The sequence below is a fragment of the Arvicanthis niloticus genome, chromosome 7, assembly GCF_011762505.2.
Source record: "Arvicanthis niloticus isolate mArvNil1 chromosome 7, mArvNil1.pat.X, whole genome shotgun sequence".
Classification (NCBI taxonomy): Eukaryota; Metazoa; Chordata; class Mammalia; order Rodentia; family Muridae; genus Arvicanthis; species Arvicanthis niloticus.
The window spans coordinates 42,851,341-42,876,040 of NC_047664.1; the positions used below are offsets into that span (position 1 = coordinate 42,851,341).

Genomic DNA, 24,700 nt, shown 5'->3' on the forward strand with positions numbered 1-24,700 from the left:
TCTCCTCCACCCCCACAGAGCACTGGAAAGGAGCACCTTAGCCTTCCATCTGCCCTGCAGGCTCTGCCCTGGCCTCCTGGGTCATTGCTTCTAGCATGGCAGCAAACCCTGTGAGGTGAGCATAGTCACTCCATTGGCATCTTGCAGAGGTGGAAAGCGAGGCAAAGTCAAGGTGACAGCAACGGCACCAGGCTGGACAAACAGTATCTGACCTCAACTATGTCAATTCTCTGTAAGGCCTGAACTGCAGAATCCAAACCCAGGCTTATCAGGAGAGGTAGGGAAGGGAGAGGAGGGGGCATGGATACTAAGGCTATCTCTTACTAGGACACCAATCACATTGGGCCTACCCATATGACCCGTTCAAACCTACTTTCCTCAGTAATGGCCTTGTCTCCAAACAGTTTGTAGGGGGAGGGGCATAAAATAGGGCATCAGCACAACTCAGTCCTAAATAAACACTAGCTAATTCCAGAATGTTTTAATCGCCCTAAAAAGAGCCTGGGGCCCATTAAGCATTCACTTTTCCATTCTCCTTCCCTGTACCTGGCAGCTGGCTATCTTTCTGTCTTTCTGGATCTGTCTGGTCTAGATGACTCACACAGAATCGTAGTCACGTAGCACATCCACTAATGTGGCCTTTTCGGTCTGGCACTGTTCACACAGCTTAGGTTCACAGAGCTACTTGTTTTCCTCCATGCTGGAGATTGAACCCAGGACTCTGGGTATGCTAGATGCTAGCTACAGTGAGCTACATCTCCAGCCCTCTCTCAATTAGCCAGAGTCACAAATAACCAGGACTCTTGGTGCTTTGTACAAGGTCAGACTGCTGCTGTTGTGTGGATGCTCCCATGTGCATCCACTGACCAAGTAAGTACAGAACATCTGAAGTGCCAGGCACTGCTAGGAATATTTGCCAGTCTGAGTCGTCCATACAGGAAATCTCAGTGCAGATACTAGACCCAGAGTTGTAAATGATACCCAGCAAGCTTGAAAAATAACCAAACCAGTGATTTCCCTTTGGGGTAGGTGCAGAACCATCCTCTCCCCACAGGCTTGCAAGAGGCCCGGAAGAGGCTAAGGTGCAAATGTGCTTGGTTCTCTGGAGAACCACAGCGCCCAGGCAGAGCAACCATAGGAACTTGCCCTGGGCCAGGCCATGTTTCCGAGCTTGTGAATGGTGATGCTGCCATCTGCTGGCGAATCGGAAACTTGTAAAAAGCAACCAAGGCAAAAGAGCACCGGCTAGCTCTCCATCACCTACACCATCAAGCTGACAGGGTCCTGGACAAGGCATTAAACAGGCATTCAGAACACTGGTGCCAACAGCACTTTTTGGTTGGTTTTTCATAGTTTATTTTTTTTTCAGAGTCATTTACACATCATAAAACTTACATATGGCAAGTATACAACTAGTGATTTTTAAAATAATTTTGCAGTGATGGCAAAGAGAGTTGTATGGTGGACCTAAAAGTCTCACCCCTGGCACACATGTCATTCTACAGATGTTTTTGACAGAGGGAAATGTCAGTGACAATTTGTGACAAAACAAGGTCACTGTGTAACACTTAGAAAGATGTATCTAAATGTGTATCTGAGGAAAGTATCTGGAAGGAGCTAAGCCCACTATGAAAACAGTGCTACTTTGCTGGGGTGCTGGAGGAGTTGATGAGACAATACAGGGTCTCACCAAGTCTTAGCTACTGGACTTTTAAAACATCATCTGTATGTATGCATGTGAGTGCTGTGCTGCAGAGGCCAGAAAAGGGTGTTAGATACCTTGGAGCTAGAATTAAAGGTGGTTTTGAACATCCCAATGCAGAATGGAACTGAACTGTGGTCATACTCTAGTTCTGAGAGGTTCGGGATAAGGAGTCTTGAGCTAATAGACCTGTAGTCAGTAGTCCCGGGATCTAGGGAGTAGGCAAGGGAGAAGAGGGAGATCCAGGGCCTGGACATTTAATGTTCAGATGTGGACTGGAGTCAGCAAGGATGAATTCTGAGAGTGGGCCAGTCACTGGAGAAAGGACCTAGAGAGAAAGGTGGCCATACTGCTCAGGTCTACCTGCGAGTTGCCTGAGTTGGGGACTGAGATCTGTTTGTGAGTTGCAATGGAGAGGCCACTGGTGACCCGAGGAAAAACATCTCAGTAAAGTACTGAGACTAAGGTCTGAATGACTGGGGCTCAAAGGAAAATCAGAGATCAATCTAGGGGGCCATATTCCAATGAAAAAGCCTCATGAAGCACCCACTGGTCAAGTAAGTCCTGAGTGTCTGCCAGGTACTTCTTGGAACATTGCCCAGGCTTACATCCCTGCAAGGAGACCAAAGGCCTGCACAGTGGCTTACTGCATTCTACAGCAATAAGGCAGGGAAGGGGTCTGCAGTTGAACTGGGTACAGTCAACGGGTATAGACCCGGGAGTGGGAGTAGGAGGAAAGTTCCTGTTTGCTTCTTTCTTTGAACCACAGCAAGGCTACAGGTGGGGTGAGGGAAGAGCTATAGGAGCCCAAGGAGCTGGAGGAGACTGGCACGAAGGGCAGCACATTGGTGGCTGTGAGAGGGTTAAGGGCTCAGTGGAAGTGTTGTCTAGAAACCAAAGGCCACTTGTGACTAGCCGGGTACACAGAGGGCAGAGACGGATTGTCCATCAGTGCAATGGATGGCCTGATGGGGAGTTGTGATACTCGGACTATGGGATGTAGCCTGGCTAACAGGGATGTAAGGATGAGGTGAGGGACCAAGGGCAGATATGACCCAGGAAGGTGAAGAGCTACTGGAATGAGAAGCTGTTAAGCTAGTGGGAGCTGGGAGGAGAGGGAAGTGAGGGGCTAACAGTTATCAGTAACCATCACATTCCATCCAAGTTCAATCCAGGCACTGCTTGCTCAAGGTACCCACACTTTGGCAACACCCTTGAACAGGATGCTCAACCCTCATGAAGGCCTGGTTCTGCCTGCTGTGCTAGCCTTGGGGAATGGACCATGGTGTAGAGGGGTTAGGAAACTAGGAGAGGAACCTGATGTCACTCACAGTCCACAGTTCCCTGGGCCTGGCTGTTCTCTGTGGAATCCTCCTGTCCTTGGCAGATTCTCTTATCAGGTACACTGCTTTTCTGAGCTAGAGTTGCTAGAGGTTGTTCTCAAAGATTCCAGTAGGTAATCTACAGTGTGCTACAAGGCAGTTATTCTCATGTTTGTTTAGACATCCCAGAGACAGTACTATGGACATCATAGGAGCCCTCAGGCCTGAGGGACTGAGGAAACTCAGTCAGGGAGCTCAATTAAGGCCAGAAGGTGACTGGGACTTCCAAGTGGGTGCTAGATTACTTCAGGCCTGTAAGGGTTCATCTTGTTCTACAGCTAGCCAGTCTACAGAAAATCCTGGATGGCCAAGTAGTTGGCTAAGACCTACCCAGAAGTGGCTGCCAGGTCAGGCTGTTCAGAAGACTCTGCGGCCCCACTGCAGGCTGGTAACGTACCTGGACTCCAGGCTTACAACCAGGTCAGTGACACTTATTTCATTTTTGGGTGGTGCTGAGGCTCAAACCCAGGTTCTTCTGCATTGATATGTATTTTTTATAGTATTAAGATCTTAAGATTAATACAAATGCTTGGAAACTGGGCATGGTGGCACATACCTTTAATTCCAGCACTTGAGAAACAGATGCAGGTGGATTTCTGTGAGTTCAAGGTCAGCCTGGTCTACTTAGACAGGTCAAGCCTAGCTAGAGCTACATGGGAAAGAGAGTTGTATGGTGGACTAAGAAGAACCTCATCCCTGGCACACATGTTATTTTACAGATGTTTTGGGGTTTTTAACTCAGAATTTTAAAAAAAAAGTAAAGTACTGGGAAAAAAATTACAAAATATAAAACATTATATGGAAAAGCTAGCTCATTTATTCAAATTAAATTATAAGTTCGATATACAAATATAATCTGTATAAATATTTAAAAATATAATGTACTAAAAATTTCTATCATATAAAAATGTAAAAATATCTATATTTTTATGTATATGTCATTTAATAGGACTAAAATGTACAGTGGCTGACGTGAGGTGCACTGTGACACTGATGTGCAGCAGCTGTTCTCCTACCCTAGACTGCTGTACAGACAGCCCTGTGTGGTCTGCCTCCCTGGTACCCGCAGGGGCCAGCAGGCCTTTCTCCCAATTCCTAGGTTAACGGTGCTAGCAATTAGCAATTACCCAATTACTAGGCTAACGGTGTTAGCTCCTAGCAATCACTGGGAGGGAAATCATGTAACCATTCTCCAGGGTAGGAAGGGAGCTGCCTGGGCAGGAGGGACACTTCTCTCCAGTGTTACAAGATGACACATCACTGTTCCAGCTCATGTTCATTCTGCAGTGTCTTCATTGCCAGCCCCCAGAGAGTCATACTAGAGAAAAACTGTCCCTCAGAGTTCCTGTAAGTCACCGAAGGTGCCCGGCTGCCCAGCGGTTCAGTGCAGTGGTTGTCCAGAGTAGCCAGGGAAGAGCGGGACACAGCCATGGCATCAGCCTGTGGCTGCTCTACACCTGCTGAAGGCTCCACATCTGAGTAAGTGTAGGCCTGTGGCTGGCTCTGCAACTCTGGTGGCTTGGCCAGCTTAGTAGGTTCCAGGGTCAGTTTGTCCTGGTCACTCATGCTAGGAGGGTGAAGCATGGAACGTAACTTACAGTAGGAGCCAGTACAGTGACCATCAAATCCTGCCACAGAACTTTCCACGGGGTGCACAGGGAGCTTGACAGACACAGGCATCAATGTGACAGATGCATCCTGGGAGAAGGAGTCCGAGCTCTGAGACCTGTCCAGGTCAGAGGTCTCGCTGGGCCGGCTCAGCTCACCCAGCATGGCTGGGCTCCTGGCCTCAGCTCTGCCGTGCATCCTCTTGTGCCGCCGCAGCACGGCAGAGCGTGTGAAACACTTGCTGCAGATCTCACAGCTATATGGCTTTTCCCCAGTGTGAGTGCGGACGTGCCTGCGCAGGTCTCCTGAGCCCCCAAAGCATTTCCCTGCAGAGAAGGGCTACTTTAGAAGTGGAAGGATCCCCTCCTTCTGAACACCTGATCTACGGGAAGCTGGTGGGTGATGTCACCCTCACTTTGAATGAGATCCCTCTCCAATGGGCCCTTGCAGCTTGACAATCAGCACATGTCATCTGGGCCCCAGTGCTAGTGCCTGCCCAGGCAGCCAGCAGCTGCTCCCACATCAGGCTGAAATACAGCCCTCCTCAACAATGGTACTTCCATGCAATGCTGCTGTCATTTGAGCCTACAGAGTCCCATGATGCTCCTCAACTGAGGACAGTCTTTGGAGAGGATAGGGAACCTTTAGGAGAGATGGCCCAGCTAGTGAAAGTGAGTCTAGGGCTAGACCTTTGAAGGAAACCGTAAGCCCAAAACAATCTTTCCCCTCTGGTTTCTGTCTAGAACAGTGGCGGTGTTGGCAGTGGCCAGCTATTACAGCAGCGCAGGACCTGGTAACACCCCTTCCTGACGTCTGTGCAGTAAGCTTGTACCAAAACCATGCACATACTTGTCTGTCCTTCAGCCTGCTTCCTTGTGAGAAGTGGAACTCAGTAGGTAACTGCAAAGGCCTACTGGTTAGAGAGCTCCCTGAAAGGAAATACCCGATACACACTGGACACACTGAGAACGTCTCCCTTACTAAATGCTGACACCACTGCCTTTGATTCCTCAGCTATGTAGGCCTTGTAAAGCAATGAGCCGGTGGAATGGGGGTACAAAGAAGAAGGCCACTGAGCAGACTAGCCAGGGCTCTCCGAGAAGGGAAACCCTGAATACCTCCATGTAACACCTAAAGCAGCACCCACTGAGCTCATACCGTTGAGCCCCATGTCAGGTTCAGAGTTTTCTCACACTAGCATAGTCAGGGATCTTCACAGCTTTACTTGTCGCCTTAGTAATATGTGTGTGGCAGTCTGTGGCTTCAGTGTCCTAGCTGCGTTCTGCTGCCTACCACCCCTGGGCATAAGTAGATGCTTTGTTTTTCACTGTACCATTAACTTAACTCTCACCTGGGATTTCTGGGAAGCTGCCACCACCATCTGAAGGGTCCCTAGTTCATATGTACTTTAGTCATATGGAGTCACCGTGAAAAAAGGAGTGAAAACTGAACTTGCAGATATCAGGATAGTGTGCTGTTGCCTAGGTCTGTCAGAATAGAGATGGGAGGGAAATCCTGGATGCATTCCCAAAGTTCTGTGCTGTCAACTGCACAACTGCCAACTGCAGTCCCTGCCCTCAGCAGAACCTAATCCAAGTCACTCTGAGCACCCCAACTGCCTGAACAGACCGCCATAGAGACTGCACACTCAAGTCTTCACAGCTCCATCAGCACTGTCAAGCCAACACACACAATGGCACATGGGCACATGCCTTCCTCGGGTACCTGGGGGTATATGACTCTTGATTCCACATAGTCACAAGCTACAGGTGCCCAACTCTTGATCTTCATATGTGCAGTAAGTCACCTGAGGTGGAGAGCTACCTACTCTTCACTTACCATCAAAGCCCTTGCTGAGGCCAAGAAGCGAGCCCTTAGTTCCCAAAGTGTGTTCCCACACTCTACCCCTTCCCACACGGGCTGCCAGCTCTGGGTGATGAGGCTTGGAGTCCCTTTGTACCTGGGCATCAGGATCAGTTCCTGATTGCCCACAGATGCGGAGTCTGGTATGTGGCATTATTCCTAAGGAACTACCACTTTTACCCGCCCTATGAGAGAACAGTGACTTATGGTGGCCAGCAGCAGAGTGGGCAGCACCCCCACCTCACACAGGATGAGGTCAGACTCACCACAGGCAGGGCAGCTGTATGGCCGCTCTCCCGTGTGTCGTACACGGTGCTTCACCAGCTTCCTCTGCATGTTGAAGGACTTCCCACACTCATCACAGGTAAATACCTTGTCAGCTGTGTGTGTCTTTTTGTGCTCTTTCAAATTGCTGAAATTGCTGAACCCTAGATAGACCACAGCAGGGGTTAGGCTGGCAGACAGGACCTGGAGCAGTGGCTCTGTGAACAAAGGAAGTGTTCATGCAACAGTACCTCGGCCACAAGTGTCACACAAGTGTGGTTTCTCTCCAGAGTGGATGATGATGTGGCGCTGAACGTCACCAGAGGCCGCAAACCTGCAAGGAAGTGTAAAGTCCTATCAGAAACTTGGTGACACTGACAACTGGGGTCATTCAGAGGAGATGGGCTGTTCTACCTCCTTAGAATAGTTGGATGTGGCTTGCTTTATGTGTAAAAGCATTTCCATTCTCTGTTTCAGAGAAAGTAGAAAATTATGCCAGCATTTTGGTTTTAAGACACTTGCTGCTTGCTTCCTCACACTCTTTACAGTTTCCAACAGCACAAGACCAAAAAGCCAACAGTTCAGTGAGACAGAGGCTTGCCTTAAAAACATTTTCATTTATTTACTTAGTGCATGTGTATGTACGCATGCAAGTGGAGGTCAGAGGACAGTTAGGGAATTAGTTCTCTCCTTTCACTATATGGCTCTCAGGAACCAACCCAGGTCACCACGCTTGGCTGTCAAGAGCCTTTACTCTGAGCCACGTCGTCTGCAAGCTCACAGTTCAGAGGAATGTGAAGCCCTGTGGTGCTGATATCCTGCTGGGATCATCGGGTTTGTAGGAAAACGGCCTATGTGGTATGCCAGCTCAAGGCACACACTGAAGAGCACAGGGTGAGCTTGGCATGGTCTTGGCACTGAAACCATCCTAGGGTGAAATATACAGACTCCAGGTTCGCCCTGCACCCACCCTAGATAATGAGCTGGCTCACCTTGAGCCCAAACTGAAGGCTAAACACATCCATCCTAAGACAGAGGGACAGAGATGGGGATGGAAAAGAAACCAGTGTTCACCAAGCAGCCACCCCAGCCTAAGACATGTTGGGTGCCTGAAGACTGTCACCTTCCATAACTGTCTCCAGATACCAGGTACCTTTCACCCTATCACCTGTGTTTCTGGATGGGAAGCGCAGTGAGTGCAGAGATTTTCATGATCTTAGGCAGGCAGCAAGCACCTCCTCACCCATGCTCAAAGTCTACCCTTTCCTGGTTGCCTCACCCCCTACCCTGCAATGGCTGGTGGGTTGTAAGGCAGGGAGGCACAGAGAGATTTTACCTGGGATCCCAAGGTCCTAATTTTAAACACTGCAAACTATACTCAGGAGCCCATGGGAAGTGACAGTATGTGGGGCCATTCTGTCTATGCTGCTGGGCCCCGGCCATGATTACCACCAGATGATTACCACCCAGAGCTTGGCTTTATGTTCAGGTAGCTGCAACAGGGGGGAGACATGGTCAGCAGCCTTTGATGTGTTCCATTTTTCCTCAATGCAGAGGCAAGCCATGCTCCCCAAACTTATTTGCAGCTTGCTTCTCCCTCTGCTGTGCTCACAGCATGTGCTGTGGGATGCATTGGAAGACTCCAACTTCTGAATAATCCCGTGTCCATCTCTAACCTCCAGACATTGCAAGGGGGACTTGTGAAGGGCAGAGAATCTGAGCAACCAACGTTTATGTTCCCCTCACAGCACTGAGCAGATGCTGAGTGAGTGAGTAACTAAATGATGCAACTAGACCAGGAGCAAAGGAGTGCCTACGGCTTGTGAGGCTTCCAGTCAAGGTCTGCAGTTCTAACACAGTGGCAGGATGGTGAAGTAAGAAGCTCCTGGCCTGTTATCAAGCAAGGAGATAGAGGGCTGAGGCTGTGGTTTTTACACAGGAGGATGGATAAGCTCCTTGCTTGCCCGTGAAGGAGTCATTGCACAGGAGTCAACCCACCCAAAGATGCTGATTCTCTGTTGCCATGCCGACATTCAGTTTTCAGGTCAAAACTCACCTGGCAAGGCTGAGTTTCATCAATTCTGTCCTGAAGCCAACAGTCTGGTTTGATAACACAACTTAGGTACCTTCTGTTGCCTTCTTTCTAGAGGTCTAGTGACTCAGGCCGCAGGCACTGTTTCCCCTGACTAGACAGTCTTCTCCCTAGAGATGCTTTTAGAATGAACACTTCAGCATAAGCTAATTTGTTTCCTGTAAAGCCACTTTCCTTCCTGGGGCCTAAGACTAGATTTTCACACTTTCTGTTAACTTTTCTTCTTATTCTCTCCCTGTTGCAGAGTGAATGCACTTGTGCTCCGCCAGGGCGTGAGCCCTGGCAGCCAATGACATGACACTGGACAAAGACACTTGGACCACCTACAGTCCTCACACATGGCATCCCCAACCCAGCACTGACCTCTTTCCACAGATTTCACAGATGTATGGCTTCTCCCCAGAGTGCCGGCGTAAGTGAGTCTGAAGGTTGCCTGCCTACAAGAGGGCAAGAAACACATCAATAATGAAGGACTGAAAAAATTACCAAAGCTCAAAGGAGAACTGACAGACTTAGCAGGTCCCACCCAACATACTTCCAATAAAGGGAAGACAGGAAGCTACGTCCAAGGTCAAGAACAGCCACCTGCTGTACAAAGAGCCCTAGCTGTGGTCACACTGGGGTCCACTTTGTGATGCCTCCCTTGTAAAGGCCAGGCTACCCTGGGAAGGCACTTGGGTTCCCAGCCCTAATTTTAAGCAGGCCTTGGTATAATTAATTAGGACCATCCACATGCAGGTCACCTGGAGAATCTCACACTTAGGGGCCCTTATCTCAATGCTCATGACTTCTTTAAAAACACATGCATTTGTTCAAAAGAAGCAAAAGACGTTTCCAAAAAGTGTATCCGCTCAAGTAAGACTGGCTCTGCCTGGGCAGCTGTTTTACTTCTGTGCAAAAGTGCATCTCAGGAGACCCAGAGCAGCACTGCAGGGTCTCTGCATCCTAGTCTGTTAAGCTAGCAGAGATTACATGTAGATTTCCATATGTTTATCAGTATGAAGTCAGAAAATTACCTAGTAGTGAAAACAGAGCTGCAAATGCTTCCCATGTTACAAACGCCACTTGAAAATGTTCCAAACTAGGGCAAAGCCTTCCCTCACTATACCTGAGCAGCTCAAGCTGTTAGTGTCCTCCTGCCAAACAAGCCCTCAGTGACAAAGATGCCCAAGGGCCATACTGCAGTGCACAACAGAGCCAGAATGGAGGATGGGCAACAGCTAGCTGGTAAACTCACTCTACCTCCACACGCAGCCTTAAGCAAACTGCAGAGACAGCTTTGGTTATAGTCCATCTGTGAATTAAAGCTCACAAATACAAAAGACACTGCGTGTGGAATCCTGATTTGGGGAAGCCTCAGTTACACACTATATACAAGACTGTGATAAACACAGCTGAGAGAAAACTGGGACTTTTCAACAATCAGATTTTGGCAGAACAATGGTAAACAGTCTGTTTTTAATATAGAAACCTTTAATATCAATATCACGGCAAATATCAACAGCAAAATGCATGCTAAAATTCTAACTAGGTCTTTAGATCCAGTGGCAATTTCCATCTGAAAAGCTGAGATTTGGCAACCAGAACAACTGCCCAGAGCCATAGTTGGGCTGGTTAATACTGGTCTTGTGAGTGCAAGTCGTCTTTGCTTTTGCAAATCATAAAAACCATCCTGAACAGTCAACATGACACCCACATTGCCACTTGGGCCACTGCTCCTCAGAGAGCAGGATTTCAAATACTAACTGCTTGAGTCAGCAACATCCACATTTCAGAAACCCACTGTCATACACCAACAACAGTCAGCACGCCGCCTGCTCTCTCTCTCTCAAGTCGTTCAATAAAAATGTACTGTGATGAAACAGTCTGAGCTGTTTATAAGTAGAAACAGCCACATACACACACACATGTCACAGTGCTCAATGTATTCCTTATTTCAAAGCAAATATATTCCAATGCTCTTCTGATGTACTGTGTGACAAGCAGTACTAGATGAATGTGGTAAGACAGGCCTGATACTGGCAAGTACCAGGGCAGCCAGAACCACATAGGGAGACTGTCTCAAAAATAAATAAATAAATAAGCAAGCAACAGCAACAAAAACTTTACATGTCTTTACCATCTGACATGGAAATCATACTGACATCAGCATCTTTTCCCAGATAGAGTAACACAGAGCTGACAAACTCTACAGAGTAAATAAAACTGATGGAGTGATTTGAACAAAAAAAAAAAAGAAAGAAAGAAAGAAAAAGAAAAGAAAAAAACAAACAAACAAAAACCCAAACTGTATGCATTTAAGTAATTTGTACAGATGACCCAGGAGACTGGGCCCTGTTACTTTAGGCATCAATCCATACTTTTTAATAGACTGTAGCCACACTATTGGGATCCAAAATGCCCAGACCATATCTTAAAAACAAATCTGCAATTTTGTTCACAGAAACCATGCCAAGCAGTGATTGTGATGTTATGAACAGAGCTCTGTGCACTGGCTGCACACAGTGCTTAGCTCAAGGCTTACAGAGCTGTACTGCATTGGCAGAGAAGTCAGCTGAAGCTCTGGGAGACTTTGGGTCACAAGACTGGGACTGGGAGAGCTAATTCACTGGGTGCTGATGCTATTGTTTGTTTCCTGAGACTGGATCTCACCATGTTGCCCTGGTTGGCCTGAAACTTACTCTGTAGACTAGGCTGGCCTTAAATTCACAGAGATCTGCCTGTCTCGGCCTCCATCTCCTGAGTGCTGGGATTAAAGACATGTATCACCATACTTGGCCTAACTCAGGTTTATCTGCTGAGACCTCAAAGCCTGAGCTAATAAAACTCTGCTGAAGATATTAACAAAAAAGAATTTTGTTTCTAATCACTTTTAAGTTAAATCAGGGTATTTAACAGAAAAATCTTACCAGAAAAAGTAACAGCACCTGGGGCCACAGCTCAACAGATAAAGGACTTGTCTCCAAGCCTGATGTATCATTCAATCCCCAGGCCCCACCCACATTCATGGTGGAAGGAGAGAACTGACTCCCCAGAGGTATCTTCTGACCTCCACACACACTGAGGCCCCCAGTAAATAAATACATAAAGTATTTTTAAAGGACCATCAGAGTTTAATTACTCTTATAATAAACTTTCTGATGTGGACTCAAACCTCAGTATTTACCCATAAAGAAACCTGGCCTCACTTGCGGTACATGGCAGCCAAGTAAAAGTGAGGGCCTCACAAACTCTGAGACAGAAAGGCATCTCAGATACTAGTCATCTAGCTGAGTTCCAAGTCTTTAGAATTTCAGATAATAGCAAAATAAAAAAGACACTAAAGGCAAGCACACATACACTTTCCCTGTTAAAATTATGAAATGATGTGACTAGATCCACCAGAGCCTGGGCCCATGTTAGCGCTTTAGGACATGGTCATTATAGTGTCCCTGATTCCTGCACTTTCACCAAGAATGGGGAGAGCAGTTGCTCCGGCATTAGCCCAGCACTACCAAAAAACAGAGTCTTTTACCCAAGACTGCCCTCTGCCTCTTGGAATGTGGTACCCCCGATTAAAGCTTTTCTTGGAGGTTGGGCAGGGGGTGGGGCAGAAAGAATAGTTTTGCTCCTCTCCAAAGACAGCTGAGTCACCAGGCTTTCCCTCTCCCCACTGTTGTGGATGTATTGATACCCTTGTGCACCACACCGGCAACACAGAACATAGACATGACCATTCTCTAAGAGAATGTAATGCTATAAACAGCTAAGTGTATCATCACCACCATCCAAGATGATGCTGGCTGATGTGCTACAGAGCCATCTGGCTCATTAGTAAAGCTGTGGTTAAGTATAGACAGGGTAACCCTTCTAGATAGCCAATCCTTAGGAAATAGGATCAGAGATTCCTACTGGTAAATGTTTTTAGACTTTCAAATTCTCCAAAGAAAAAATCCTTAGGAACCTAGTACTCTGGCACACTCTGGCAGATCAGGAAGGACATCCTAATCCACTGTGAACACCACTATGCATTCCAGTCATTCCCAGAAGAATGTATAGCAGAAGTGGGAGGGTGGGCTATTAGCTCCTAGGTAACCCCATGCCAACAAACAGCACCTTACCCTCCACCCCTAGTCCTAGCAGTCTGCAAGGCTCATCCAAGGAGAGTCAAGTGTTGCCTTTAGTCTGCCCCAAATGCTACCCGTTAGGTGGCCATGATTGCTCTCTTCTTTCTGTATGCACTGTTCCTACATGTATTCTGGTGAAGTGTGTCTTAAGTATCCTTGTCCTTGACTGTACATAAAGCCATTTGTCCCTCTGAAGAACAAGCTCCTAAGAACCTTACTTGTATCTGTCCTATCTCAGCAAGTGGCAGAGCTAGGGGCAGCTCAGTAACATGCAACTCTTACTGAATCAGGCTTTTAAAACAGTCCTTTTCCAGGCCGGGTGGTGGTGGTGGCGGTGGCGCACGCCTTTAATCCCAGCACTTGGGAGGCAGAGGCAGGCGGATTTCTGAGTTTGAGGCCAGCCTAGTCTACAGAGTGAGTTCCAGGACAGCCAGGGCTACACAGAAAAACCCTGTCTCAAAAAAACAAACAAACAAACAAACAAACAAACAAACAAAACCCAGTCCTTTTCCACAACAGTCTCATCATTCCACTATGAAAACAAGACAGCAAGTGTCTGTCATCTATAGCTAGCTAGCTCTGCATTCATAAAAAACTGACAGAAGCAGACACTGACCTAGAAAAAACAGGTTTTCCAGACAGTCACTTGGGTATCATGCAGAGAGGGTGGGCACTGATCAAGATCTAAACCACAGTTCTTAAGCTTGGCTGCACATCAAAAACACTCTTTAAAAAGATAACAGAGGCCCACTCAAAGCAGGAACTGGGCATTTCTGAGGGACAATACAGCAGGAGTGCTGGGTTGGGGTGGTGGTCATGGCTGACAGAGATCCTGAGTGTGCTGTTGTATTGTGGTTACCAAGTGAAGCCACAGAAGGGCTCTGAGTAGGAAGATACTCCACATGAAAGACACTCAATCCTCCCACCAGCTCTATAGGATAGGATTGTAAGGATGAAAATGGGGCCTGGAGAAGTGTGGGGACTGCTTATTATCAATGATCATCAACAGTTTCCCACTTTACTTTTCTTAAAGGGTGGGGAGGAGCATGCAAAAACCACATGTGAAGACTAGAGGACAACTTGCAGTAGCTGGGTCCTTCCTTCCACTTTGTGGATCCCAGTGGGATGGCAGCACCATCCCTACCTGCTAAGCTTCGTCACTAGCCCCAGTCCTAAGTAGCTAGGATGAAATGGTGATGGTGGGGGAGGACTGAAGAAGGACCAGGATGCAGAGCCATGAAGGAGGGCCCATACTGTTCTAAGAACTTGGTCTCACCAACTCCTTAATCCTGCACACTCACTAAGGCAGTTGCTCCTTCAACCTTGTCTAGCAGATCAAGACACTGTCCCATCCAAGGTCATAAGACAGCAAATCTGACAGATGCAGGTTCAAATCCAGAATCTTAAGCACTCTAGGTACCCAAGTAAAAGGCAGTGACAGTCTCCCAGGGAATGGTCACAAAGGGATGTACACTCAGCACCTGTCCAGAGCTGGGGGCTCCTGTTGGTACTGTGACATGAGGCTGTCCCAAAGTCATCATCCAGGAAAGAAGGGGCCATGCACAAGATGTAGGGAGTCACTAGCCAGTAAACTAGCCAGTGCATAGGAAGAGAGAACTGACACCCTCAATGGACCCTGGAAGCACCAGGAAGGGTGTATAAACAAAATAGCACTCACTGCTTCCATGCTCCCTGGGAATTCCTTCATGATACCCACCTCATCACAGTCTCCTGCATAATGACAGGACAAGCCCAAAGCCATTCCCTAGCTGAGCAGAATCTCACACAGCACTGCTATGGAGCTACTGCACTCAGTAGAGCAGTGTTGGCTGTTTCCCCTGAAGAGTCCCATCCCCTGAATGTGACCATGAACAGAGGGATACTCTATTCCTATTTTAAAGGGAACAGCAGTTGCTGCTCTGAGCCAGATTATGATGCTGGACACTTTCTGTGAAGGGGATGTCTCCAAATGCCAACATAGTACTTGCCACAGCAAGGCACAATAAATATGAGATAACTTCATATACCCAAAAGTCAGCTCAGAGGTTGTAGTCCAAGTAGAGAATAAAAATGGCTTGGTCTTCTCTTGCCTAATATCCTGCGCATAGCCCCAAAGACAGTAAATATTTGGTTTGGACCTAGCCCACCAAACAGTGCGGCTCCAAGGAAGCTCACTGTGGACCACTAGGAACTTCAAGACACACCAACAGCAGGGCCCAGCATGAGTGGAGAAAAGGGAAGGTGCCACGAGGACTCTCACTCACAGCAGCAGCACCTTCTAATGCACTGGGAATGTGTGTTCTGAACCAACCCCATCTCTTTAAGCTGCAACTACCACCACAGGTTTCTCTTCTGAGGACAAAAGTGAGTCTTATTGGTAATAAAGTAAGCATTGGGATTCAGGCTTCCAATTATCAACAGTAAATAAGAGTATTCCCACCTGAGAGAAGTGTTTCCCACAAATGTTACATTCAAAAGGTTTCTCACCTAAAACAAAGCAAAACACAACAAGCTGTCGTCAGTACAAGAATTTGCACGATCATTCCTTGATCTCCTGCATCTTCCCTTTCCAAGCAATCATGCCATTCTTCTGTGTTTTATTCAGAACAAAGTCTCCCTCTGCAGCCCAGGCCGACCTGGAACCCTCAGCATTTCCTGCCTCAGCCTCCTGAGGGCTAGGATTACAGGTGAGAGCCACCACACCCAGCCCATGACACTGTTTACCTCCAAAGTGGGGCACAGGGTATCTCTACTTTCAAATACTTATCCCTCACCTGACACTCCAGAAAGATGATAAAAATCAAATCTATATACCTTCATCTAAAAGTCAAATTTGTTCTTTAAATACAAACCTATGGTGAATTAAAGACTGCCCAGTTTCCTTTCATCACAAAACCAAATGACAGTTTTCTTACTGCATGACTCTACTTGACCTTTGACTCCTACCAGAGTGGACAATCCCTTCACACCATGGGAGGTATGAACACTGGAGCCCAAATGGTGGGCACAAGCAGCCTGAGGAACAGCCCTCTGCACTACCTCCCTGGCCTAGCTGAAACATAGAAGTGGACTTCACAGCGGAGAGGAGAGGTGTGGCCTGCTGCCGTCTCCATGCTGAGTGCAGTAACTCAGTTATTGCAGTCTGGGACAGGACAGACTGGAGAACATGAATGCTACAAGAAGCTGCAGCCAGATGGGGACCTGGTGCCACTTTTGGTCTGCATGAGCCTAATAAACACATGTTGAACCCCCAAACTGTCATTTCCTCACTCTCCCCAATCAAGTGGCTACATTAAGACTATCTTAAAAATAACAACACTGTTCTTCTGCATATAGGGCATGTGACCTTGGCAATGCCAGCTTGCAGCTTTCTGGGTTTGCACTAAGCTAGTCTTCAGTCCTAGATGATCATGACCATGTAAGCCTGTGTTCTGCCTTCTTTCTGTAATTACTGGGGTTCAAGCCCCCACAAGAGAGATGAGTTTAAAAAAAGAGAAGTCATGGGTCACAAGAGACCAAGATTTTAACAAGCGTATTCCAATGGGTCTGGGGAGCCCTTTTCACTGTTAATATTGAGGCTCTACAGAGCTCTTGTCATATTGGCTGTGATTATCAACATATACATATTAGAAGTGAAACAGAAGGCATTCTGAAGACAGAAAAACACATGTCTCATTGGCTATGGGGGGGACAGCATCACACACCATGTGGCCACTGGCAGCTTCCACAGCACGCCGAGGAGGAAGGAAGTGGCATCTGCACCATTGTGAGACAGCTCTGGCCTCTCTCTCAGGTCCCTGGCGTCCAGGCCACGCTCTGCTGCCATCTCAATGCAGCACTTAGGTCCGAGGAAGTGTCTCTGCCCTATGACTGTATCTGTCACTCACAGGTGTTCTCCAGAATTAGCAATTTAATTTGGCTCCTTTAAAGCTACAACAGGTAAGTTTCTAAAAGAAAAATGAAATAAAACTGAAAGTATTCCTCAGGCTGTAGGAAATTAAGCAAACAGAATGATTTAAATCATGTTTTCATAGCAAGACTGGCTGAGGACTGTCTTTACCTGAACTTATTTTGAACTACTACTACTAATAGTTTTGTGTGTGTGTGTGTGTGTGTGTGTGTGTGCACGTGCTACATAAAAATAATGGCAGCCTTTACATTTGAATACATTGACATCTATAAAAAACTTTTTACCTGAGCAAACCAGAAGTCCAAAGTGGCAAGAGAACAGCCTGCCAGGAAAGGAGCTGGCAGCTTACAAACAGGCAATCTGGAAGCATGTTGCTGTGTGTCACTGCTCATGCCTATGTCTTTTGGGGTGGGGTGAGGTATTTTCAGGATGGAGCCTCACTCTGTAGCTTGTCCTCGAATTCACTATGTAGATCAGGCTATCCTCAGACTCACAAGAGATGTGCCTACCTCTGCCTCCCGAGTACTGGGATAAAAGGTGTGTCATTACACCTCTGGTTCATGGTTGTATCTTAACTGTTACCAATTCACAATGACTAACAATTCTACCTCAGCCAGGGGGAGAGTGAGGAATGGTATTATACACACAGTGTGATGTATATCATATCTTTAAAAACTTTTGGGAAGACAGTATTACGAATTAAGATAATAAACATTTGGAAGTTCACTGTCAAAGATAGAAGAATTTTCATTGGAAATATCAGGTGGAGAATAGGGCTGGGGATGGACATAGCTCAGTGGCAGAGTTGTCCAGCATCCTTGTACCATTAAAACAAAAAATAAACACAAAAATCAAGTAGTTGATTCTTATGTAGTTTACTTCTTGCCTCCAAAATCCTAACTTCTCAAATTAAAATGACCGAGAGAAGTTTCAGAATGACTAAAATTGAATTGTTACAGTTCTATCCATCAGGACTCTGCTGAGAAAATAAGCTCGAACCCTACAGAGGCAACTAGACACAGTGTGTCAGTTTAAGAATTAGAAATCTGAGTGCATCCTAGCAGCAGACTGTGCACCAGACAGATGGAACTCATCATGAAAGAAGCCATCTTTTTACTGCAGCTTGATGATGCTCTCTGCACAGAACATATGCATACATCACCAAGAAGTGTAACAGAGGGCAGCTAGCACCCTGGAGCCTCCTTACAGACCTCACTGGCTCCACCAAGGAGTCAAGTGTCTTACAGAGGAGGCCTGGCCAGGGTATGAGCACCACTGCTTCCTCCTCTATGCCTGTGGGCTCCTGGCAGTGTACCTGTATGAGATCGTTTGTGCAGCTCCAGATTGCTTGGGTGTTTGAAAGGCTTCCCACACAATTCACATGCATACTGTTTCTGGGACTGGAGGGCCTGGGACGGGTCTTCCCATGAAGCTGGGGCTCCTGGCATCTCCTCCTCCCGGCTGCTCTCTGGACCCAGTTCTTCTCTCCCTTTTTCCTCAGTAGTCTGGCTTCTGGCTCTCTCCACTGCATCTTCCTTAGCAGCAGACTCCTCCCTCCTGACCAACCCATTATCTGACTCAGGATGTGAAGTGCACTCAGCTGACTGCTGGGACTTGAGAAAGTTTAGTTTCTTCAGGTGCATGGCCTTCTTCAGCCTCATCTGCTTGGCCGGTGGCTGAGACAGGGTGTCTGCCTCGGAGTCAATGCCAGAGTTCCTGACAGGTGGAGCCACGAAGGTGGAAGGCAAGTGCTCTGGAGACTCCGGGACCCCTGGACGAACCTCCACAGGAGGATGTGAGTCTGCTGCAGCGAGGTCTGTGGAGGCACTGAGAGTGAGTGGCTGTTCTGGGGCAGGCACTTGACTAGGGCAGGCAGTTTGCTTGTAATACTGCTTGCTGTACAATGTTCTGAGTTTGTAATAGTAGTTGGGCTGTTTGCAGGGCAACTCTGGGCAGCTGGCACCTGCAGCATCTGGTTTTGACACTTCTCCTGTGGGACGACTGAAATCTGCTGATGGAACACGAGGATTCACCTCAGCCAGAACTTTAGGCTGCGGGCCTTCCACAGGGCATTCCTGCAGTGAGTGAGGAGGGTAGTGCTCACTTACTGCGCAGGTGCCATCCAGAGTCACACTCTGCAGGGAGAAGCCACCAGCACAAGGCAAGCCTGGCAGCTGGGCTGCAGAGGCCGACTTCAGAAATGTGTGGCACAGATTCAGAACATTCTGCACTTGCAAACACTGTGCTGTGTCCAACATCACCTGAATGTTGTCCTGGTTAAGGTCAAGGCGCGATGTGTACATGAAGTCCAGGATCTGCCCTATGCCGCTGACATTTTTAACATCCAGGTGAAAAACGTCATTCTTCTGGCTAGAAGAATTCTGAAAGAGGCTCCTGACAAAGAAAGAATGCTTTAGCTACTTTCACGGTGTGCTAATTTTTTCTTTTAAAGTTCATACATAAATCTTCAAAAGATTATGTCTATGAACACTAACACTTTTTCCTTTTTTTCTTTTTTTCTTTTTTTCTTTTTTTTTTTTTTGGTTTTTCGAGACAGGGTTTCTCTGTATAGCCCTGGCTGTCCTGGAACTCACTCTGTAGACCAGGCTGGCCTTGAACTCAGAAATCCGCCTGCCTCTGCTTCCAAAGTGCTGGGATTAAAGGTGTGTGTCACCACTGCCCAGCTTTTTTTTTTTTTCCCCACTTTTTTTCCTAGCACTAAGGCTTTTGTCACAAGTATTTTTAATGTTTTATTTCTAAAGCTATTTCAATATTACTGATTTTATTTTAGTTTTTTTGGATTTGTGTGTTCAAGTGTACTGTGTGTGTGTGTGTGTGTGTGTGTGTGTGTGTGTGTGTGTGTGCATGTGCACATGTGAGCGGCAAAAGGCCAAAGGACAGTTTTGGACGCTGCTCCTCAGGCACCAGCACTCTGTTTTAAGAAAATGAAGTCTCTAATTGGCCCAGAGCTTGCAAAGCAGGTGAGGCTGGCTGGCCACTGAGCCTGAGGGATCCATGTGTCTCCATCTCCCAGCTTTGCAATTATAAGCAGGTACCACCATGCCTGGATTCTTCATGTGAGTCATGGGGATCAGACTCTGGTCTCCATGCAGGACTCTACAGAACATGATCTATATATACTGCTTGAAATATAACCAACCACATGCACCAATTATACACTGACATAGTACAGAAAACAAAAGGACAGTATGTACTTCAGTGTTTTATGTTTAGTCTGGCATAATCCATTTCATACCATATAACATAAAAATATTTATATACCTAAGTGCCTTAAAACCTTCTAAAAGATAAAGACAAAGACAAACATATTAACCAAGCGAAGTATATACTCATTATCTACCTGTAATTTGTAATTTGGCTACTAAGGGTTTTGTTTTTTGTTTTTTGTTTTTTTTGTTGTTGTTGTTTTTGTTTTTGACTTGTAGATTTAGTTGGCTGGGGACTTGCTATATAGACCATGCTGGCTTAGAACTCAGAGATTCACCTGCCTCTGTTTCACCAGTGCTTGGAGTACTACCATGACCTCTGGCTGCTTAGTTTTGCAGAGACTCAAAGGTCCATAAACCAACAGGAAGAAATGCACCTTGACTTAATGGAAAAAAAAAAAAAGGCTCATAAGGCCCAGGCTCCTTGTTCGTGAATAGGTCAAGTTCACAGGTGAGGGAACTGGTATTGAATACAGCTTGAGAAGATGACGTGGGTAAACTGTCTTACAAACCTGCTGCAGACATTTTGCCAACAGTCACCTGTTTCCCCAACAGCCTTTGGGTTTTATGCCAGCTCAGAAGAGCCAACATTATCATACCTGGCATGTAAACTAACTGTCCTGGGAAGACAGAAAAACCAGGAACAGCAAAACCCAAGAGTCTAGGATTGTTCTGCACAGGGAAAACACTGCCACCCATCCTACTGAACTGAGTCGTTATAGTGTGTGGAACAGTACACACAAGAGCTTAATGCCATAATGCAGTGTTATCAGGGCAAGAGCAGGCCACTTTCTACACTCTACTGACCACAGCAGGTAAATGTGCACCAACGAGAGACTTACTAACCAAAGAATTCACTTCTAAAGAACAGGCAATTATATGAAGGTTTAGCTACACTGCAGCACAACTGCCTGGTGTTATTCAGTATGTATAAATAAATCACATAAACCAAAATAATGGCAGAGTAACTAAGATGAGGTTAAACCAAAGATTTTCTTACAATATTCAAATGAAAGACAAAAACTGAACTGCTTTCATTTAGAAAGGAAGGGAGGTGGGTAAGGAGGGAGGGAGGGAAGGATGGGGGAAGCATACAGAACACTTTCCTCATGCTGATTTCTTTTTCTTTCCAGACAGAATCATCCTTCTGCCCTGCCCAGCCTGGAACTCTCTAGCCTGATGCTATGGCCTCCCTTATGCTGGGAAGAAAGATGTGTACAATGACAGCCAGCATCCTCTACTCTAATGTCTTATGACAGCGAAATTCCTATCTCAGATTCAATTTCTCAATCCTTTTATCTGGAAAGGAAGTGAAATACAGAAAGAATACTGAAATTAATGTTCAGTCATCTCCAATATACTTTAGCTAAGAGTCTCTTTTCTGTCGATTTACTCTAAACACAAAGTGATTCTAATTAAAAAGAAAAACCATAAACTGTCATTTTGTTTAAACTTCAAAGATAAAGACAGAACACCCCCCCCCCCCCCCCTGGAGAAAGCAGGTTCTCCTCAGCAGAGTAGAGGACAGTGTGAGGTGCTCACCTGAAATACTGGCTGAAGGCTGCCAGCACATTCTTGTGTGCTTTGAAGCAGACTCCCCTCACCACCAGCATGCAGTCACAAAGCAGGCCCTGGATCCGCTGTTCTCGCAGCTGCTGGAGGAGGTGGCAGCTGTGAACAGCAACAGGGTCCATTGTAGACTATGAGACCTACAGTAGAAAATACAGGTAAGAGAGGCTCAAGGACACCATTGCCACAAAGAAGGCCCCAAACGCAAAGTGCCCTTGGTTTTCACCTGATGCATCAAGGTTACAGTTTAAGACACCCACCCACCCACTGAACTGTCTCAGCAGTACCTAGCCCAGAGCTGTTCAGCTCAACTCTCTGTAATATGGAAATGTCTCCTCTTAGCAATCCATTCTGGAAGCCATTAGCTATGTGAAACCAAAAGCACATGAGTGTGCTAATGTAGACTGCAGCGGTGAGAATACTGTATGCATTTCTTTTCTGGACAACTATGAATATGTCAAATGAAAAATCAATACATATGCAAAAACAAGTATAGAAAAAGTCAACCAGCTAAGATCAAACCTGCATTTATTAAACACTTTGTGGTGCTTAATCTTGACCTTCAACTTGGCAGGATTGTGAACCCTGGGGTTACACTCCTCTCAGTGTGTCTGAGGGCACTTCCAGAAAGGCTTATGTAAATGGGGACGATCCACACTGAAAGTGAGTGACATCATCCATGGGCTGGGGTCCAGAATGAATAAAATGCAGGGAGCAGCTGAGCAGCAGCATGTATCCTGCTGACTCCTGGCTGCAGATGTAATATGACCCTGTTTCCCACTCCTCCCACCAAACCTTCCTTGCCATGATGGACTGCGCCCTTAGACTATGAGCCAAAACAGTTAATATCAGATATTTTGCTATAGCAGTAATGAAAGTAACAACATACACCTATACATAGGTCAGTGAATTCAAAACTAGAGAAAATTAGGAGCCTATTTGGGCAGGTAAGGTACAAACTAAGATAACTACCATCACCAGGTAGAGAGCAAAGCAATTAGACCTACACCATGTCTGTTCAGGTGTGCCTTTGTGCTTCTCACAGACAGAGGAAGCAAGAGAATGGAGAGTGCAGGATCCTGGGGTCTGTGACCAGTAGGTGTAAACTGTGTTTGGATATGAAGTATTTCTGAAAGATGAGAGAGTTAAGGCTTAGTCCTCAGTGCAGCAGAGTTCAAATGTGAGGTGGCTGGATCAGAAGGGTGTGACCTGCCTCACTGGTTTGACAAGTTCACAGCTGGGTGAACTATTAGGGGCTCAGCCTAGCTGGCAAACGCAAGTCTTTATGTGGTAAAGACATGGCTCACACCTCCTTTGCTGATGGCGGTAGCTCTGACACCTGCAAGTGTCTGGAGCCTCACAGGTGCTCAGCGTGTAGTTTGAGAATGGAGTGACCCCATGGGATTAGAGAACTGTAGGCTTCCCTCTAGTTCAGCAAGCTACAATCAAAACCAAGAATATGGCAGTAGAAAGATCAGTGTGAGAGACATCAAACAATGCAATACCAGGGTGAGAAAGGCTTGGGTGATGTGAATGAAGAGGAAACACAGCAGAATTATAACCCACGAGGCTCCCACAGCAAAGTCCCTTCTGTTTGCTGGGGTCATTCTGCCAACCAGTTAACACCAGTGGATGATTTGTGGGAGGCTTACCACGGAGCTGTTCATATCAGGCTTTAGAGGGATCCTCAGGAGTTGTCAACTACTGTGCCTATCCTCATGCCCTTTTCTGAATGTATGTGCAGACGGATGTGCCTGTTTTGTGTATACATGGGTACATATGTGTGGAGGCCAGAAGCCAACCTCAGGCATTGTTCCTCAGGAGCTGCCCACCTTGGTTTTTTGAGAAAGGGTCTCTTACTGAGATGTGAGGCTCACTGATTCCAGGAATCCACCTATCTCCACTTCCCCGGTGCTGGCAGTACAAGGGCATGCCACCAAAATGGGTTCTTTATGCATTACGTTGCATTTCCCCAGAACCTCAGAATTTGACTCCTGTAGCAATTGCACCTTTAAGAAGGTAACTGTGCTTTAGAAAGAACTTACTAGAATGGGTTCTGTAGCAGAAATGCCAGTGCTGCGGGTAGCACAGTGGGGATACAGCAAGAGTATCCTCACCTGTAAGCCAGGACAGTCCTCTAAAGCAAGCAAACCTGATGACACCACATTCGTGACCGTCCATCCTCTAGAAGTGTGAGAAAGTAAATCTCTCTCATCTGAACCAACTCAAGTACCTTGCTTTAGGAGACACAGAAAACAGAAGGAAATCTCCCAGTCACCAACAAATGCCCATGCCTGGGTTTATGATTCTCACAATACTGTTCATAGCCTGTTTGACATTCATTCAGTCATTTAAGCAAGAGTGACCACTAAAGTATACCCGATGCTGTCTTTCCGGCTGAGAACAACTAACGTTTAGTGAGCATTTACTAAACCGCAGATACCCGCCCAGCACCTAACAAGAAGGGAATCTTTAGTCCTACGAGGTCCCGAGGAGTAGGCGCATTCCCGACGAGTAATAGCATTCTACACAGGAGACATCAAGGCACGTATGGTCACGCGGTGAATGAGATGAGGCAAGGCGCGGCTTAGGGGCCCCGGGTCATAAGCGCCTGTCCTATCTTGGGGCGATGCAGGCACTAAGAGCGGCGCAGACCGCAGCAAGGGTGACTGCAGGAAGAAGGAGGCCCGGCTTCTGTGCACGGAGCTTAGCTTTGTGCCCGGCCGGACCCCATTAAACGGCGCTGTCAGTGAGCCGCGCGCACCCTAGCCGCGCCAACTCGCAGCCCACGCGAGTCGAGTGTCCCGGGCCGCCTTACCCCCGGAGGCCGCTCTCGCCCGGCCGCTTCCTTGACACTCGTTTTCGTCAGACTCTCGGTGTCAACTGCAGTACCCCAACCGCCTCTGAACCATTACGACAACGCCCCCTCTGTAGCTCGTCGGCAATTTCCGCTGTCGTCACTTCCGTCTGGGGGGCG

General features: G+C 46.9%; 1 protein-coding gene across 3 annotated transcripts; it reads right to left on the bottom strand.

Annotated features, from left to right (window-relative positions):
* Positions 1-1,332: 1,332 nt before the first annotated feature.
* On the bottom strand, positions 1,333-24,683 carry Zbtb49 (zinc finger and BTB domain containing 49). Of its 3 annotated transcripts, XM_034508243.2 has the most exons (8): positions 24,542-24,683; positions 21,697-21,863; positions 18,243-19,321; positions 15,458-15,504; positions 9,275-9,348; positions 7,071-7,153; positions 6,822-6,983; positions 1,333-5,018 (listed from the first exon to the last, which is right to left on the bottom strand). In XM_034508243.2, the coding sequence occupies exons 2-8, from the start codon at positions 21,846-21,848 to the stop codon at positions 4,342-4,344; spliced, it is 2,274 nt and encodes a 757-aa protein (XP_034364134.1). In that variant the 5' UTR covers positions 21,849-21,863; positions 24,542-24,683; the 3' UTR covers positions 1,333-4,341. The 3 variants fall into 3 exon arrangements, with proteins under 3 accessions (XP_034364134.1, XP_034364135.1, XP_076794527.1); XM_034508244.2 differs by lacking the exons at positions 15,458-15,504; positions 21,697-21,863; positions 24,542-24,683 and having other exon boundaries at positions 18,243-18,643; XM_076938412.1 differs by lacking the exons at positions 9,275-9,348; positions 21,697-21,863; positions 24,542-24,683 and having other exon boundaries at positions 18,243-18,643.
* Positions 24,684-24,700: the final 17 nt, after the last annotated feature.